Raw genomic sequence first — 18,147 nt, forward strand, 5'->3', positions numbered from 1 at the left:
GGATTTCAAGGTGTGAAAATGTCCCAAAACGTAGGGAATGGGAGAGGGTGAGGGTTAAAGCTGAGGATGAGAAACTTGGCATCAAACCCCGGTGGCTAAACCCTCTGGATTTGCAAGAGGGAAAAAAACAGCGCCACGGGGTGAAGAAACAGAAGGTGCCTGTCTGGGGGAAACCCGATCGAGGGAAAAGGGGATCACGGCGAGCAGCGTGGAGGAGATGCCATTTCCACGAAGGCTTCCTGACAGCAGAGCTTCGGCATGCAGGGGAGACAAAATCAGAGGCACGCACCCCGGGCTGTGCCAAGAGAGAAACCTTGCAGCATGACACCGGGGCACGGGCACGACGGCGGAGCCAGGAATGCCAGAAGCACCTCAAAGACATTTCAGAGAAGAGGTTGCTGGCCATTTGCTGCTCCTAAAATTGCTCGGCGGCTTGGAAAAGCAAACCTTCCAAACGCAATCCATGCAGAGCAAGTGGAAAACCCCGGGAGAGATGTCTCCGGCTTGAAAAGCTGCAGCACATTCAACCTTTGCCATTTGAGGTCTCTGAATTGCTCCACTTCAGAATGTCTGGACTGAAATTTAAGATGCCAGACTCAGAGGACAAGATAAATAACTTTTATTTATCGTTATCTCTGGGACTACCAGAGCAGATTATTTAAACTGAGATCTGTTTGTGCTTGCTGAGCCATGCCTGTTTTCTGGGCAATTTTCTTACACGTCTGGATTTTAAATCATGCTGGCACTTAAAATTGCTTTATTTTTGGTCTGTATGTCTAGGAGGCTGTGGCTAAAGAGTGCAGAAAATCTAAACCCAGATGGGTTTAGAAAGACTGAATCCTTTCCTGCTGTAGGAATTCTTCTTGGGAGCATATGAACACATGAAAATATTTGTGCAAATGCATGCATACAGTCAAATGGGGAGGAATAAGTCTTATATTAAATGATAAAATGAAATTTTAAAAAATATCAACTGAGTTTGGAAAAAGAAGGAAACATATCTGCTAACAAGGATGGACAGAAAAAGGTCAGTGAGCCAGAATCGGGGTGAAATCCAGAAGGATGTCAAAAATTCAGAGCTGAGAACAGGGCAGCCAAGTTGAAAAGCTCAGGTTACGTGAAATGAAACTCAGGGAGGTTAAAAACATCCCGATCTGCCTGCTCCTTGAAACGGTCACTGAGCAAACGGGTCTGATTACAGCCACCAAAAGAAGCAGTGTGGGAGGGCTGGGGATGATGCAGCCCGAGCTGTATCCTCTCAAGAGGAGCAGGAGAAGTTATTAGCTCAAGAAAATGATGGAGAAACTCGTGTTCAATAAGGGAGAGGCCTAGGAGGGATGGGAAAGGCGGGCTGGTTGTCAAAACTCACGTTGGGGGTTTCCAGTGTAAATGTCAACCTGGCGCTGGGATTAAAATCCAGTGAGAAAAGTGGATTAAATTTGGAGTGAGGATGTTTTGAGGGTGGGAAACTCATTTTTTTTTTCAAGAGAGACACCCAAGGAAGAAGCAGGAGGCAAGGATATCATATTTAGATGTATTTTCCCTTTTTTTTTCTTTTTGTTTTTTTTTTAATCTCCCAGCCTTCTCTCTTGGTGCTGGAGGGGTGATGGCAAAGTCTCTCTTACCTTTCTCCAAAGGTTCACAGAGGATCTTCCTCCTGGGGGTCTTGATTCCATTTTGGGGGAAAAAGAGGATTTCACCTCCACGTTGGGAAGACAGCAGGGGCTCGACAGCTCTCCCAGCTTGATGCTTGTGTTCCCAGATGCTGATGGAAGAAGCTGTCAGCAAAGCACACGATGTTTTGTAAAGCTTTTCCCCATCACAGGCACCTGAATCCAAAGGGATGGAGCTTTTAGAAGGTCCTGGGGGGCCCAAGGAGAGACAAGGAAAAGCCCCCAGATATAGAAAGGAATGGGGTTAGGCAGCAATCCCCATTCTCCTCCATCCTGGCACACCTTAGATAAGACAAAAGTTGAAAAATAAAGGTTAAATAAATGCAAAGGGGTTAAAGAAGGGCAGGGGGCTCTGCCACCCACACCCCTGCAATGGCAGAGGGAGCGGCAAGGCTGTGGCTGTGCAGGATGCAAGATCCAAACTAGAAGCAGATCCCAGGACAGGGTTTTTTTCCCCTCCTTCCAGCCTTGGATCGCACACAAAAGAGACTGAGAGCATTTGCTGTGCAAAGCCCAAGTAAAAAGCCAGCCCCACTCCTGCCCCATCCCTTTCTGAATCATCCCCAGCTTGGGAGGGCCCAGTCTTAGCAAAGAGCCACTTCGTCCCAACCCCAACACGAAAGGTTTTTGCTGCCCAGAGGGCAGAAGCCTTGCAGAGGCAGCAATTCCGGAGATTAATCACCTCGGTGACTCTCCAGGGTTTAATTAATATTGCCCCAGCAGTGCTGACAGGCAGCAGGCACTGCTTTCTCTTTCCCAAGCCCAGCCTAGGCAGCACGGAGGGCTCCTCATTGAGCCACCTTTATCAAATTAACCCTTCTCCTCTAAATTTTTGGGCCACCGACACCCACGGGAGCAAATTACAGGCGTACCACGCAGGGAAACGAAGACACCATGACCCTAATTTGAGGGGATTGTGGGTCTCCCCAAGCCAGACGTGGCATTATTCCCTCCCCACACCCAACCTCCCAAAGCTCGTTAACGCTGGCACGCGTTCTCGATGACAAGGAGGCTCCAACACTGGAGGCTCTCGCCCGGTTTTGCTCTTTCCTGGTTTAAGGTTTCCTTTTTCCACAGCTGCTGAGGTGGGAAGTAGAGGAGAAAACTGGGTCCTAACTCCAGGGTGCTCAGGAGAGGGAAAAAAAAATCCTTACAGGGCAAGAGGTCCACGTCACTTCCCCTATAAACAATAGTTCTTTGCATCTATATTCAGCACCCAAAATTGCTGTTTTTAGGGGGTATTTCCAGGCTCACAGGACGTTTCCTCAGCTCTTATTACAAAAATCAGCCCTAGAGCACCCGTAGCTTCTGCTTGTAGGGGAAGAAAACCTCTTCCAGAAGCTCCCTCTGTTTGGCTGAAGTTCTCCCTACTCTTCCCAACCTTGGGGAAGGGGGACCAAAGCCCGAGACCAGAAAATAAAAGATTGAAGAGGGTTTTGATACCTTGAAGGATAAAACTCTCTGGGACACTTGGATTGTGTAAAATTAAAAAAATAATAATAATAAAAAGACACACAAGTTTGCTTTGTGCCACCTTGTTTTTTTCCTGTGGTTTTGTGTCACTGTTATGTATCTAAAAGGCCCCCTAAATCCCATTACCAAGCCTCCAAGGCTTTCCCTGTCCTCCACAGCCCCCAACTCCATTACTGAGCCCCCAAGGCCTTCCCCACCCCTCCCAGCCTCCAAACCCCATTACTGAACCCACAAAACCCTTCCTGTCCCCCACAGCCCCCAAACCCCATTATTGAGCCCTCAAGGCCTTCTCTGTCCCCCCACAGCCCCCAAACCCCATCCCCAAGCCCCAAAGGCCTTTGCCACCCCCCGCAGCCCCCAAACCTCAGCCCCAAACCCCCCTAAAGGCTCCTCTATCCTCTACATCTCACTGCCCCACAGGCAAACCCCCAGGACCCTCACTATCCCCCACAAATCCTCAAAACCCTCCTTATGTCCTCTCATATCTAATCCTAACCCAAACCCAAACCCTAACCCTTAACCCTAACCTTTAACCCTAACCCTTAACCTTAACCGTTAACCCTAGCCCTAACCCTTAACCCTAACCTTTAACCCTAACCTTTAACCTTAACCCTAACCCTTAACCCTAGCCCTAACCCTTAACATTAACCCTAACCCTTAACCCTAACCCCTAACCCTTAACCCTAGCCCTAACCCTTAACCCTAGCCCTAACCCTTAACCCTAGCCCTTAACATTAACCCTAACCCTTAACCGTTAACCCTAGCCCTAACCCTTAACCCTAACCCTTAACCCTTAACCCTAACCCTTAACCCTAACCCTTAACCCTAACCCTAACCCTTAACCCTAGCCCTTAACCCTAACCCTTAACCTTTAACCCTAACCCTTAACCCTAGCCCTTAACCCTAGCCCTTAACCTTTAACCCTAACCCTTAACCCTAACCCTTTTTCCGTACAGTGCCATATTCGCTTCCCATCCCTATGGGCGCCGCCATCTTGCCCGGCAGCCCTGCGGGCGCCGCCATCTTGCCGTACGGCGCGGGGCGCTACTTCCGCTTCCGCCGGAAATCGCCTCCTTCTTTCTCTCCCCGTGCTGGCGGCTCGCTGAGGGCGGCAGGACGGGACCGGGCCGGGGCCTCCGCCGAATCCGCCGCCATCCTCCCGCCCAGCCGCCGCCATGACGGAGCAAATGACTTTACGCGGTACCCTGAAGGGTCACAACGGCTGGGTGACGCAGATCGCCACCACCCCGCAGTTCCCGGACATGATTCTCTCCGCCTCGCGGGGTGAGGGCCGCGCCCGATGGGTTTGGGGGGGGGGGGGGGGAGGGGAAAGGACCGTGAGGGGGGGGGATGGGGGAGCAGGGAGGGGAGATAATAAACAAAAAACGCTCTGGTGGAACTTGAGGCCGTTTCTTAAGGTCCTGTCACTGGTTGTCTGTGAGAGGATGCCCACCCCCAGCTCCCCTTCAGGTTTTAAGGTCTCCCCTGAGCCTCTTTCAAACTAAACAACCCCAATTCCCTCAGGTACCCTTCATATAACTTCTGTTTCGGGCCCTTCACCGTCTTCGTAGCCCTTTTCTGGACGCTTTCCAGAGCCTCAGTGTCCTTCTTCTAATGAGGGGCCCGAAACTGAACACAGCACTCGAGCTGTGGCCTCACCAGGGGCCGATCCCCTCCCTGCTCCTGCTGGCCACGCTCTTCCTGACGCAAGCCAGGGTGCCGTTGGCTTTTTTGGCCACCTGGGCACACCGCCAGCTCACGTTCAGGCGAGCTTAACACCCCCAGATCCTTTTCCTGTGCTCAGTATTCCAGCCCCTCTGCCCCAAGCCTGTAGCATTGCATGGGGTTGTTCTGCCCCAAATGCAGGGCTTGGCCCTGAGCCTCGTTGAACTCATCCCATTGTTTCTTCCCATTAACCCAACCTGTCCAGGTCCCTCTGCAGGGCCTTCCTACCCCCCAGCAGTCCAACACTTCCCCCAATTTGCTGTCCACAAATCCTCTGGGAGAGGAAAATCCCTGCAGTGGAGCAAAACGAGCTCGGTGCAGCCAGATCCGTGCTCCCACAGTGTTCCCCGTCTTACTTTTCTCTCCGTTCCACCCCCCTGCAGACAAAACCATCATCATGTGGAAGCTGACCCGCGATGAGACCAACTACGGGATCCCGCAGCGAGCCCTGCGCGGCCACTCGCACTTTGTCAGCGACGTGGTCATCTCCTCCGACGGGCAGTTCGCCCTCTCAGGCTCCTGGGACGGCACCCTGAGGCTCTGGGACCTCACCACGTGAGTTTTGGGGACGGGCTGAGAGCGTTTGGGGTCAAATTTGGCCCCCCTGCTTATGTTTGGGTGCTGGGGATGATGCACTTTCGGTTAGAAGGTGAATCCTAACGGCAAAGAGCGCAGATTTTTGGAACAAAACTTAGAATTTGAGTGTTTGGCTGCTTTTTCTCAGCTCCCTCTCCCAATGATTACACCTGACACAAACTCTGCTGATCCTCCGGGGTCTGAGGACACGTCCTGCAATTATGATGGGAGAGGAGCGGTTGGAGCAGCACCAGGAGCTCTTCCTTCACTCTTATTTGGGGAGAGCAGACAGCTGGGGAAGCAGGAGCACCAGGGCCAAGCAGAGAACTACTTTTTGCTGTTTTTTTCTCTCTGAAAACTGCCTACAGAAGAATTTTTTAGGGCCAGGTCTTGCAGAGCTGGGCGTGCAGAGAGGCTGAATTTTATTTCCCCCGATCACATCCTGACTCTCCCAATCTCACATCAAGCCTTGGCAGCCAGCACGATGCCTCTCAAGCTCCTGTTTTAAGGAGAAAAGGAGATTTCCTGCTGCTCTAGGTTTTCTGAGGGTTAATAAGGTTAAATTTGGGGTTGCCATCCTGACCTCTGCTCCTCCCGCAGAGGCACCACCACCCGCCGCTTCGTGGGCCACACCAAGGACGTGCTGAGCGTGGCTTTCTCCTCCGACAACCGCCAGATCGTTTCGGGCTCCAGGGACAAGACCATCAAGCTCTGGAACACCTTGGGCGTCTGCAAATACACGGTGCAGGTGAGCTGGGGAAAAAGGAGGCACAAAATCAGGCTCCACACCCCGAGAAGAAACCTCCCGGGGCTTGTTTTGGGGTCAAACCACCCGGGTTTCTCCTCTCGATGGGCGATCCAGGTCTCCCAGCCCTGTCCTAATGATTAGAAGCGACACAATGTCTCCTGACCTCCCTTTTTGGGGGGGTTGAGGACAAGTCCTGCAATTATGAGGGGGCTCGGGGAGGCCGCAGAGCGAGGAGGGGACGTGGTGGATCTGAATGGGGGGAACCCGGCCCCGTTTCCTCGCCCTGAACCCTCTTTGCTCTTCCCCAGGACGAGAGCCACTCGGAGTGGGTGTCGTGCGTGCGCTTCTCCCCGAACAGCAGCAACCCCATCATCGTCTCCTGCGGCTGGGACAAGCTGGTGAAGGTAAATCGAGGGGGATCGGGGGATCAGCATCCCCCCCGGGGGCGGGCACGCGTCTTTTGGGGCCCTTAGAAACTCGGGGGAGGATCCGAGCAGCCAGATCGGGGGGATTTTTTTTCCTCCTCTGTATTTTCGCCTCACTTCTGACCCTAATTGTCCCCGCACAGGTTTGGAACTTGGCTAACTGCAAGCTGAAGACGAACCACATCGGGCACACGGGCTACCTGAACACGGTCACCGTTTCCCCCGATGGCTCCCTCTGTGCTTCAGGTGGCAAGGTACAAGTCTTGAGGGGAAACTGAGGCCAGGGAGGCTCAATTTTGGCGTCCCACCAGCAGCCCAGCTCGCTGCTGGGGCTCTTGCCGTGCTCTTCCACATCCCAATCACAATTTGAGGGGGTTAGAAGTGGTCCAAAGTTGTCCTGAGTTGATGCTGCTCACAGAGGGCATCTTGGTGAGGAGGGAAAACCCCAGCAAAGGTCCTCACCCAGCCCCCAGCAGCGTTTTCTTTGAATTCCCATCAGTCCTTTTAACCTTTTCACACCCAAACGGGCTTGCAGCACTGCTCCCTGCCTTCACCACGCTGAAAAACCATCCCAGAAACGCTCACCAGTGGTGGAAAAAACAGTTTCTGAGCTGCCTCCTCTAGGAGGACCCTAAAGGGATAAATTTAGAGCCGGCCTTTAGGGCTTTTTCCTTTTTCCCCCACCCCGAGATGTTTTGGGGGAGCTTTGCTCTCTCTCCGGGCGGGATTTGGGGTTTTTGGGGTGCCCCTTCTCGCTGCGGTGGGGCAAATCTGTGGGGTGAGGAGTTGTGGGGTTTGCTCTGATTGCTTTTGGTGCCCCCCCCCAGGACGGCCAGGCCATGCTGTGGGATCTGAACGAGGGCAAACACCTCTACACGCTGGACGGAGGGGACATCATCAACGCCCTGTGCTTCAGCCCCAACCGCTACTGGCTCTGCGCTGCCACCGGCCCCAGCATCAAGATTTGGGTACGTGGCAGCTTGGTTTTCATCCCCCCACATCCTAATCCGTGTGGAATCCCCCCAAAAAAACTCAATTCCCTCAAGCTTGGGGTTTTGCTGGGTTTGGAGCCACCTTCGCGGTGCAGATTCTCACCCTGCCTCTCAGATCTCAAATTTGGTGGGCCAGTGGCTCCACCGGGACGGGTCGCACACCAAAAACTGGTGGCCCTGTCCCCGTCCCCTGCTCAAGGAAGCCACCAGCGTGCTGTGATGAAACTTCAATGCCATCTGACTGCATCCCTGCGGAAACCCAGAGGCTGTTTCTGAGCATTTTGGGGTTGGAGGGGTTGGGCTTGGCCACTTGGGGTCTTGCTATCATCCCCCATGGTTCCCTGACACGGTTTTTCTCTCGTTCCACACAGGATCTGGAAGGGAAAATCATCGTGGACGAGCTGAAGCAGGAGGTGATCAGCACCAGCAGCAAAGCTGAGCCCCCCCAGTGCACTTCTCTGGCCTGGTCCGCGGACGGGCAGGTAACACAACCCTTCCCTGCTCCCTGCCCAGCCTCCCCTCCTGCCCTTTCCCCTTTTTTTGGGGCAGCGAAAAGGGGAAGGAGGATTTTGGGACCCCCTCCTAAATCAAGGCACACCACAAAAGCATCCTGAAACCAGCACAGATGAAAAATTGGCTTCCTCCTGCACCCCAAACCTTAGAGCTTTCCTCTTTCACCCTCTCCCCAGCACCCGGGGCTGATTTTGGCCCTCTGAGGACTTCACCCTCTTGATTTCCCATCCCGAGGATTCATTTTGCTGCCTCCCCTGCCCTGACTCCTCTTTTTTTTTCCTGTTTCCCTCCGCAGACCCTGTTTGCTGGCTACACAGACAACCTGGTCCGCGTGTGGCAAGTCACCATCGGGACCAGATGAGGACGAGCTCGTGAGAAGCCCTCGATTTTGTGTACAAAACTCAATAAAAGAGCGCTCTATCGAGCTCCTGGCCACCTCCTGTCCCCTGTCCTGGGCTTGCAGGCCACCAAGAAGTTGTGTCCACGCCTTCAGGGTTGGGGACACTCTTTTTTTGCTTCTCCCAAGCGTGCAAGAAAGGAATTCAAACACCTTGAGCCCCCTCTGTAGCTGACAGCCTGATAGGAATGTGGTATTACAGTGAAGGACCTGCAGACTGGGGAAATAAACCCATATTGCCAAGAAAACCCCAAAAATAAGAGCCTTAACCACACCGAGGTCACCAGAACTCTTCAGTTTCATCATCCACGGGGGCTGTTGAGAGCTGCTGGAGGAACAGGAGAGGTTTTACCAGCAGCTTTCACCCAGCAGCCTCCGTGCCCTGTCCCAAGCAGCCGTTTCCTACAGATTTTTAGGATTTTTTTCCCCTTGCTCTGGAGGGGAGAGGGATTTTTGTCCCTTGGGGCCACCAGTGTGGTCGATGGCAGCAGCACGCTGCCTCCACGTGACCGGCCCTCGATGTAGATGAAAGAAAGGAGCTGGCTGCTTTGGGAAGGGATACGAGCGATCCAATTAGCAGGGATTAGGTTAAGATTAACGAGGCAGGATTGCATTTTTACCAGCAGGCTCCTGGGCAATTCAGCAGGGGGGTAACAGCAGGCACAGACAGGGCCCAGACCCCAATTCCTCTGCCAGGTTTCCCCAGCGGGCTCTCAATAAGCTAGGCTGGGCTTTACAACCTTATTCTTTATTATTATTTCTTGACATTTCAAAAAACTAAATCTCCATTTAATTCTCGTTTTAGCCAAAAATATTTCGAACTAGCTCTGTAATGCCAACAGAAAAAAAAAAAAAAAAAACAAAAAACAAAATTAATAATAATAATAATACCAATCCACCAACGAAAAGAAGTAAAACACAACCAGGTGCGGTCAGAGTCTCTCCAGGGGGGACAGGATTCAGCTGGAAACCTCGACAACAGCCGAGAAAAGGGAAGAGAAAATAAATATTTCCCACCTCGGAGAGCTCTCAAGCTGCAAGGGGAAACGAGAGGCTGGTTCCCAGCACCGGGGCCAGCGCCGCGCTCCGGCTGGAGGAAACCGCCGGTATTTTAGAATTTTTCTTGCACCCTCCCTGGCCCAGGCGGCCCTGAATAAAGTGCCAGGCCTCCAAGAAATGGTTGGGAAGGGGATGGGAAAGAGGGGGAGGAGATTTGGTGACCCCTCCCCGAGCACAAAGAGGGGGAGAAGAGCAAGGAGGGAGGCGAGCGAGTGCCAGAACAGGGAAACAGCGCAGGGTAAAGCGGGTTCGGGTCCAAACGCCAGCTGGGGATGGAGATGTTCAGGAGGTGAAGCCCCAAAAAATCCAGGCACAGCTCTGGGGAAAGCCGAGGATTTTTGGAAGATGATTCCAGCCCCGATGGGAGATGGAGAGACCAAGATCCAGCGCTCCTCAACGCCCAGACCCCCCCCCCAGGAGCTCTGCACCCGAAGAGAAGAGGCCACGTCTCAAAACCCAACCGTGGGCTTGAAAAAAAAAGGAGAGAGCACACTGGAAAGCTAAACACCGGCTTCAAGTGGCGAAGGATGAAGTGAAAGCGGCGGCCTCACCTCCCAAACGAGGCGATTTGTTCCCAAATCCGAACGGAACCAGCTTTGGAGGAGCTCCGCCGGGTGGGGAAGCCGTGAAAAAAAAAAGAGCTGGCACGAGGACGAGGAGGGCGGGGGGAAAGAAAAAAAAGAAAGAGGCCTTGTGAGCAAGCAGGTGCAAGACAACAAGTGCAGCGTCCGAGCCCGACGAGGGACCCGAAGGAAGAGGGTTGGAGGGGGGGAGAAAAAGGAGAGGAGCGTGGCCGTGTGTGCGTGTGCAAGGCCGGATCCTAGGGGGGGGAGGCGTAGGCGGGCGTCAGGCACAGATTTTGATGCGGGTGCCCTTGGCCAGGACGCGGAAGAAGGGGAAGATGCGCTCGTGGAAGGAGGCGTTGAAGGTGTGGATGTGGGTCATGCTCTCGGCGTTGTAGAAGCAGATCTGGCCCCGTTCGTAGTCCAGGTAGACGCCGAAGCGCCGGGGCCGCTCGCTGGGCGACAGGGCCGTCTGCTCGGTGGCCGTCAGGGCTTGGTATTTCTTCCCGTTGGTGCCCACGCACCAGATTTCCCGTTTCTGGTGGGGCCCCACGGTTTTCTCTTTGCGGCGGGCCGTTTCGCGGGCCGCCCCCACCGCCCAGCCCCTCCGGCCCCCGACTTCCACCTCCCAGTAGTGGCGGCCGGCGGTGAAACCCTGCGAGCCCAGGACGCAGTAATCGGAATCGAAACGCTTGGGGTTGTCGGGCAGGTCCTTGCAGCGCTCGCCCAGCTTGACGCTGCGGCGGTCCAGGGAAAGGCTCAGGCGAGGGTGAGCGGTGTCCGGGTCCAGGGTGATGTCAGCTAGAAAGAAAAAAAGGAGGAGGATGAAGCTGGGAAGGTCGCCACTCCCGTTTCTCCCACCCCCAAATCCTCATCGGCACGTTGAATGGGCTAAATGTTAATTTGGAGCCTCCCCCTGTGGGTCCTATCCTGATTTTAAAGGGGATTCCAGCTCCTTTAAAATCTTTTTGGTGGCTTTGTGGGCCAGGATGCAGAGCAAGGGGGCCAGGATCAGCTTAGGATGGCAAAAGGCACGGAGAGGAAGGAGAAAACGCATCTGCTGCTGGAAAAAGATCCACGAGGGGTGCAAATCACGGGAAAACAGAGCTGGGGAAGGAGAAATCCCAGCCCAGGAGGAAGGATTTGGCCTTTCCCTTAGGATTCTGCTGAGTGATCAGCTCGTTCCTCCAGGATTGCTCACCTTGAGGGACTTTACTGAAGACTTTCTCCATCTTCCTCATCACCACGTCCTGCAGGAAGTAGTTGCGGTATTTCTTCCCCACGTCCACCGGCACCATCTCGGGCTCCTGGAATTTGATGTTCTCGCATCTGCCAGGACAGGAAAAATGTCAATTTAGCAAGGCAGGGATGCAAAACCAACAGATTTGGGGCACTTTTCTGGTATTTAGACGATTTAAAAGCACGATGGGAGAATCCAGCCCGCTCTTCCGTGATCCTCCAGCCACCCGGAGCCGTTTTCCAGCCAAGCTGAGCAGCTCGGTGCCTGAAAAACCAGGCAGGACTGGTTGCACTGGTACAGCCGGCGCTCCCCACCCTCTCCTGGCCGCAGAAATGGAGCCGCCGCGCATCCAGCTCGGCCACGGCCCTATAAAGCGACGGGGGGACCCTCCTGCTGCTGCCTGTTGGCTTTTAAAAGCCAGGGAGAATTATTTTTCCGGAGTTAAAAGCAGCTCCTGCTCCCCCAGGGCACCAGGTCTGCGTGGGCACACCCTGCTCTGCTCCTACGATGGGCTGAGATCTCGTCCCCACCTTTCTCCTCTCCTGCGTGTCCTCAGCTGCTCCCCAAAACCCCATTTCCACCCCGTTTCCACCCTTTACAGGAGCTCCTGCCACCCCATTAGCTATCCACCAGCCCCAGCCTGGAAAAGCGCCCACCACATGGAGTTTAAAACAAAAATTCATGTTTTTTTTTGACACAAAAGCTGTTTAGAGTGAAAAAACGCCAAAAAAAAGTCACTGACCTGATAAAAGTGCCTTTGATGTCCTGCGGAAAGGAGGCAGCGGGGTGAGAAGGGGGAGAAAAAAGAAAGATTAGGGAGGGCTGATGCTGATCCCGCACGAAATCCTCTTACGGGTCCTGTCCCGGTCAGGCAACGGGAATAAAAACCCTAAAAGATCCCATCCACTGCTGGGGGCTTTTCCCACTAAATCAGGCAAGAAAATTTGGACCTAAATCTTTTGGGGGCATCCCCTTCTCTTCCCGTTTTCCCCCCTCTTTTGTGGTTCTGGACAGGGAAGGATCTGACCCAGCAGGTAAGGGAAGTGCACACGGAGCAGAGGCTTTGGGAGGGAGGATCCAGCCCCTCCTGGCAGCTCCGCTCGTTCCCATCCCTAAACCTTATCTCCCGGCCATAAAAGCTGGGGCCAGAGTTCCTCGGGCTGCCAGCAGGGAGCCGAGCGAGGCCGCCAGCAGGGTTCAGGGTTCAAAAACCACCAAAGTTCACAGCCCTTTGGGAATATTAAAAAAAAAATCGAAAGGATTTCCCCCTCCCTGCACCCCCACGCCGAGAAACCTCTGCCCGGGGCCTTCCCTCTCCCCCAGCAGGGCTGGAAAACAACAAAAAAAAAAGGACCTTGAGCAGCTGCAGCCCGTCCTGTTTGCTCTTGTCCTCTGCCTCGGCGATGAGGCGGCTGAGGGCAGCGCTCTGCTCCTCCAGCTGGCTGATGTTGCTGCTCTGGCGCACCAGCAGGCTCTCGTAGCGCTCCTCCAGCTGGTGCAGGAGCAGGACCTGCTCCCCGATGAGGAATTGGTGCAGCAGCTCGAAATCCGACTCGAATTCCTTGATCTCCAGCTTCATCTTGTCCTGCAGGGCAAGGGAAAAGGGTTTAGAGGAGCAGAGGGATTATTTTTGGGGTCTTGTGCCGCGCTCCCTCTCGATTTTATCCCCCCACGTGCCCAAAAATCAACCAAAACCAGAATTGAACGAGAGCTTCCTCTTGGGGAAGCGGACCTGCCGCGTTCTCAGCTCAGCTGACGGCCCCCAAGGACACCAATTTGTTCCCTCGCTCCCAAGCTGCCAATTCCCACTAAGCGCCGAGGCACGCCACCCCCTCGTTAAGGCCTAATTCGTTAGGGAAACGAAGCCCTGAAGTTTTCCAGCCCAGTAATTGCAGGGAAGGGAGCGCGAAGCCTCCGCGAGGGCTCAGGGCAGCAGGAGAGGACAAAAATCTGCTCGTCCACCCCGCCAGAAATCAGAGCCACGACTCGCTGACGTTTCAGCAGCCTCTTTATGGGCTAATTATTTTGGGGTGGGAAATACAGGTGGGAACACAAAAAAAAACAGCTCGAAAAGGAAGGATTTAAGCTTCCTGGGCATCGCTTCTTACCCTCAGCTCCGTGATCTTCTCCTCCTCGTTCGATTTCTGTTTCAGGACCGCGTCCAGCTTCTTCTTCAGCGGCTCCAGGTGGCTCTGGAGTTTGTTCTGAGACAAAAAACACAAAACACGCAGCTCAGGAAACCCTGGCTGAGGCAATCCCCTCCTTCCTCTTCTCTTTCGGGCCCTAGCATGAAAAGGGAACCTCCTGCCCAGCCTTCAGCCCACTTCCCTCTTCCTTTCTGGCAGCTCTCGTGCTGGGAAGCAGCTTTTAATTAGAAAGCCAAAAATCCCAGCCTGGTTCGAGCTGGGAATATCCACAAACACCAGAGCTGTGGCTACTGAGCGCAGGTTGCATGGCCTGAGCTGGTGAACGTGCCCGAGCCATCACATTTGGGTTTCTGGCTGAGAAAAGAGCCTGAATTTCCCTTTTAGGTTGCTCCTTCGACATCAGCGTGGTCCTAGATCAGTGCAAGCCAACAACGAAGCCACAGCCGCTTTGTTCGTTGGGAATTGGCTTCGACTTTCCCCAAAATCAACCAGTTCTGCTCAAAAAGCAGGCCTCAACACAAAAATTGCGGCTCCCCAGGCAAGGAACGAGCTGCCTGAGCACCTCAGGGTGTTAAGGCACGAAGCACGGGCTCAACGCTTCCAAAAAAAAGGAGAAACCCACAAGGGATGGAGCAAGGGGATCCCTGCCTCTTCCCTGCTTCGCCCCAAACACCTCCAGCTCGCCCAGCGCTCGCTTCTGGCCCCTTCCCTCTGCCCTCGTGCTCCCTGAGGAGGCGCCAGGCTTGTGGCTTCCCGGCCTCCCACGCCCCGAGCCTCCTCCCCACTCCGCTCACCCAACCAGCCCTGCGAGACGCTCCCCGCCTCCGCCAAATCCTTTTGGCTCCCCAAAAAAAAACCCCAAAAAAACCCCATTATCCCGTCCCCAAGCTCCTGGCACCTTATAATCCTGCACGACCTCCTCCAGGGGGACGACGCTGTGGTGCTTGTGGCTCCGCGACTCCCTGCACACCACGCAGATGGCCTGCTCGTCCACCTCGCAGAAGAGTTTCAGGGGTTCCTGGTGCTTCTCGCAAAGGTTGGGAGGCCCCTGGCCCCCCCCCGCTACCAGGACCCCCCCCGGCCCTCCGGCCGCAGCCCCCGAAGCTGACGGGCCGGCGGCGGGCGGCGCGAGGCGCTGGGGGTGGGGGTGAAGCTGCCGGATGATTTGCACCATGTTGGCCAGCTGGAGGTTGGGCCGAAAATTCCTCTGGAAAAAGGTTTTGCGGCACTGGGGGCAGGTAAAGGTCTGCAGGCGCCGGGGCCGGGCGGCCAGAACCGGGGGCGGAGGGGTCTGCACCTCTTCTTCCTCCTCCTCCACCTCCTCCTCTTCCTCCACGTCCTCCTCCATCACGTCCTCGTCATAGTCCTCGTCCCCGAAATAAAGCTCTCCCCCGACCCCGCCGTCCCAAATGTCCTCCTCCACGGGCTCTTCCCACAGCTCGCCGTCGTCTTCCTCCTCGCTCCACATGTCCTCCTCCTCCTCGGCTCCTCCGCCGCCCTCCTCCTCCTCCTCCTCCTCCTCTTCCTCCTGCTCCACCTCCAGCTCGTCCTCGTCCAGCTCGTCCTCCTCATCCTCCAGCTCTTCCTCCAGCACGTCCCCCAGCCCCACGGCCCCTCCGCCACCTCCTGCAGCCGCCGCCGCCCCGGGGGCCGCCTCGTACTCCGCCTCGCCGCCCCACAGCTGCGAGATGCACACGCGGCAGAAGTTGTGCCCGCAGCCGATGGACACGGGCTCCACGAAGTAGTCCAAGCAGATGGCGCAGATCGCCTCCTCCTGCAGCGTCTCCACCGGGTTCAGGCGCCCCCCGGTCCCCCCGTCGCCCACCACCGCCATGGGGGAGGCCCAAAGAATGGGGGAGGCCCAAAGACTTCCCCCCCTCCCCACCCCCCCGTCCCACCTCGGTCCTCCCGGGGCTCTCTGAGGTCCCCTTCAGCCCCTCGGGGTGGGCACCACCGGAGCTCGCCCCCTCCCCCTTTTCCTCCAGACCCTAAACCGGAGCCGCTCCCCGCCCCTAAACCCGCTCCGTAAACCCCAAAGCTGGGGCCAGGCCAGGCCCGGTCCCGGCCCCCACCCCCCGTTCCCTACAGGCCTCAAAGCGGGGGCCCGGCCCGGTTCCCGACCCCAGAACCCCCCCCTGAAGGCCTCAAACCTCGAACCCAGGCCCGGTTCCCGACCCCAAACCTGCCCCGGAGGCCTCGCACCGGGAACCAAGACCCCAAACCGGGAACCCCGGCCCCAAACCGGGAGCCCCGGCCCCAAACCGGGAGCTCCCTGAAGGCCTCGCCGCCCCCCCCCCCCCCCCCCGGCCGAGCCCCGTTGCTAGGGAGGCGCTCTAGCCCCCTCCTCGCCGCCGCCGCCGCTTCTCTATGGTGCGGGCTCCGCCAACCGACGGGAAGCTCGGCGGCGCTTCCGCTTTCCGGCCCCTCAGCCGCCCGGCCCCGCCCAATCAGCGCCCAGCTGACCGGAAGCGGCGCGCCCCGTTGCTAGGCAACGGGAGGGAGGTGGGCGGAAGCCGGGGGGCGGCGCTCTAGCCGCACCCTCGTCTCCTCGGAGGGCTCTAGGGGGCGGGGCCAGGAGGGGAGTGGGCGGGGCTAGGTGGCGTAGGAACGGTTGCCATTGGCCAGCGCAGCGCCGCCCGGCTAGCTCAGTCGGTAGAGCATGAGACTCTTAATCTCAGGGTCGTGGGTTCGAGCCCCACGTTGGGCGCCTCGCCGGATTTAGTTTTTCCGTCCTCATTTTGTGCCCCTTCAAAATTCTCTGACCGCGCCGGATCCGCGCAGGGGAGCCCCAGGATCACCCCCGCTCCCTCCTCTTTTACCCACAGCCACCCAGCCGTTAATACCGTGAGGATATAAACCTACAGGTCGGGGCCTGCTCCAACGGGTTTCTGTAGTGTAGTGGTTATCACGTTCGCCTCACACGCGAAAGGTCCCCGGTTCGAAACCGGGCAGAAACACGCCTTTAAATTTTCCCTTTTCTCCCTTTTTTTTTTTTTTCCTTCAGACAAACACTGAGCCCTCCAACAGCCTCGTCAGCCACGGGTGCAGCTCGAAACGCAGCCGGGCGTTGTGCTGCTGTTTCCCCACCTGCTTATTTAGCCAGAACAGGTCAAAAAAAGGCCCTTACCCATTACCAGGGGCTCCTGGGATCACCAGGACCACCCCTGGGCCATAAACAGCACCGAGCCCACGAACAAGAACAAAACAGAGAGCATAAAATGATATCAGCCCGGCTAGCTCAGTCGGTAGAGCATGAGACTCTTAATCTCAGGGTCGTGGGTTCGAGCCCCACGTTGGGCGTTTCACTTTTCCTCTTTTCCCACTTTCCACAAATTCACCCTAATTCACCCCAAAAAAGCATCGCAGAATCCCCAGCTCGGCGAGTTTTTGCTAAAAACATCTTCATATTTCCGTAAACCTCCTCAGTGCCCTTGACATCCTCAATTAAGGTTAACTTTTTTGGAAGGAAAAGATCTGTTATGCGAGTAATCACCTTTCTCCTCTTTTTTTTTTCCTGTTTTTACAAGCTTTCCAAACACTTTGCAAGCCCCAGTACCCATTTACTCAGGAAATGGGGCCCCACAAAAGCCCATCACTCATTTTCTTTTCTAAGCAAAAAGGAAAAAGAGGAAAAAAAATAAGAGGGAAAAAAAGAGAATCCCCCTCACTGCCCTTTTTTCTCTATGCTAATTTCACGTTTTATTTATTTATTTTTTTGCTCCGCCTTTCTCTCTGCAATTTGGAAACATCTATATTTCTATTTATAAGCATATATTTTTAAATCTTTCACATTTAGAGGCAGCCAAGCTCATACATGTGCAAAGCTGGTGCCCGAGGAAAGAGCTGCAGCAGCGATGTAAATGATAGAAAGCAGCCAAAAGAGACCTCAAAGACCTTGAACCGAGGCCTGAATGTTACCACACTTGCAAGAGTTGGAAAAAAATGTGGTTTTTCCCCTTTAGCCTTCATCAAAAAGGGGAATTTTGCAGCTCACTCATCCATAGGTATGGATCAGGATCATATGTGATAACCACAGATAGCACATTGGTGGCTGTGGGGTCAAAATTAGGGCCACAGCGGAGGAAAATAATAAAATAAAATAAAATAAAATAAAATAAAATAAAATAAAATAAAATAAAATAAAATAAAATAAAATAAAATAAAATAAAATAAAATAAAATAAAAAGTAAAGTAAAATAAAATAAAATAAAATAAAATAAAATAAAATAAAATAAAATAAAATAAAATAAAATAAAATAAAATAAAATAAAATAAAATAAAATAAAAGATTTTCATCTCAGCTAAAGCAGAGGTTTTTGAATCATCTTGAGTTACTGGTAATGAGTCAGGGGGGCTGACGTGGCGGCGGGGAAGCTGCTGGGGAAGGAAGCCAGGCTGGCCCATCCTAAAAAGGGGGAAAAAAGGATGAATTAAATCCAACATCCTGCTGAAGGCTTTGCTGAGATCTGGTATTAATCCATGCTTTGCAGTTGGGACTGTTGGGTTTGTAGGTTGGCGTACCAGGGAGGATGATGAAGGTTGGGGTTGATGAAGGTCACAGCAGTGCATCAATGGACAGCAGCTCATGGGTGGGTAGAGGATGAACGGGATTTTTA

The 18,147-nt window shown here is 54.5% G+C and overlaps 2 protein-coding genes across 2 annotated transcripts; one reads left to right on the forward strand and one right to left on the reverse strand.

The window, feature by feature from the left end:
- The first annotated feature begins 4,210 nt into the window (after positions 1-4,210).
- Positions 4,211-8,560, forward strand: RACK1 (receptor for activated C kinase 1). The gene is made up of 8 exons (XM_084303972.1): positions 4,211-4,430; positions 5,255-5,426; positions 6,048-6,195; positions 6,504-6,599; positions 6,764-6,874; positions 7,448-7,588; positions 7,984-8,094; positions 8,421-8,560. Exons 1-8 carry the CDS (start codon positions 4,322-4,324, stop codon positions 8,484-8,486), a joined length of 954 nt encoding a protein of 317 aa, XP_084160098.1. The 5' UTR covers positions 4,211-4,321; the 3' UTR covers positions 8,487-8,560.
- A 131-nt stretch (positions 8,561-8,691) lies between these two features.
- Positions 8,692-15,365, reverse strand: TRIM41 (tripartite motif containing 41; the record flags this gene model as incomplete). Its single annotated transcript, XM_084303938.1, has 6 exons — positions 8,692-10,945; positions 11,346-11,473; positions 12,127-12,149; positions 12,739-12,969; positions 13,493-13,588; positions 14,430-15,365. 6 exons carry the CDS (start codon positions 15,363-15,365, stop codon positions 10,428-10,430), a joined length of 1,932 nt encoding a protein of 643 aa, XP_084160064.1. The 3' UTR covers positions 8,692-10,427.
- Between the last annotated feature and the right edge of the window lie 2,782 nt (positions 15,366-18,147).

The sequence above is a fragment of the Netta rufina genome (genome assembly GCF_964035555.1).
Source record: "Netta rufina genome assembly, chromosome: 31".
Classification (NCBI taxonomy): Eukaryota; Metazoa; Chordata; class Aves; order Anseriformes; family Anatidae; genus Netta; species Netta rufina.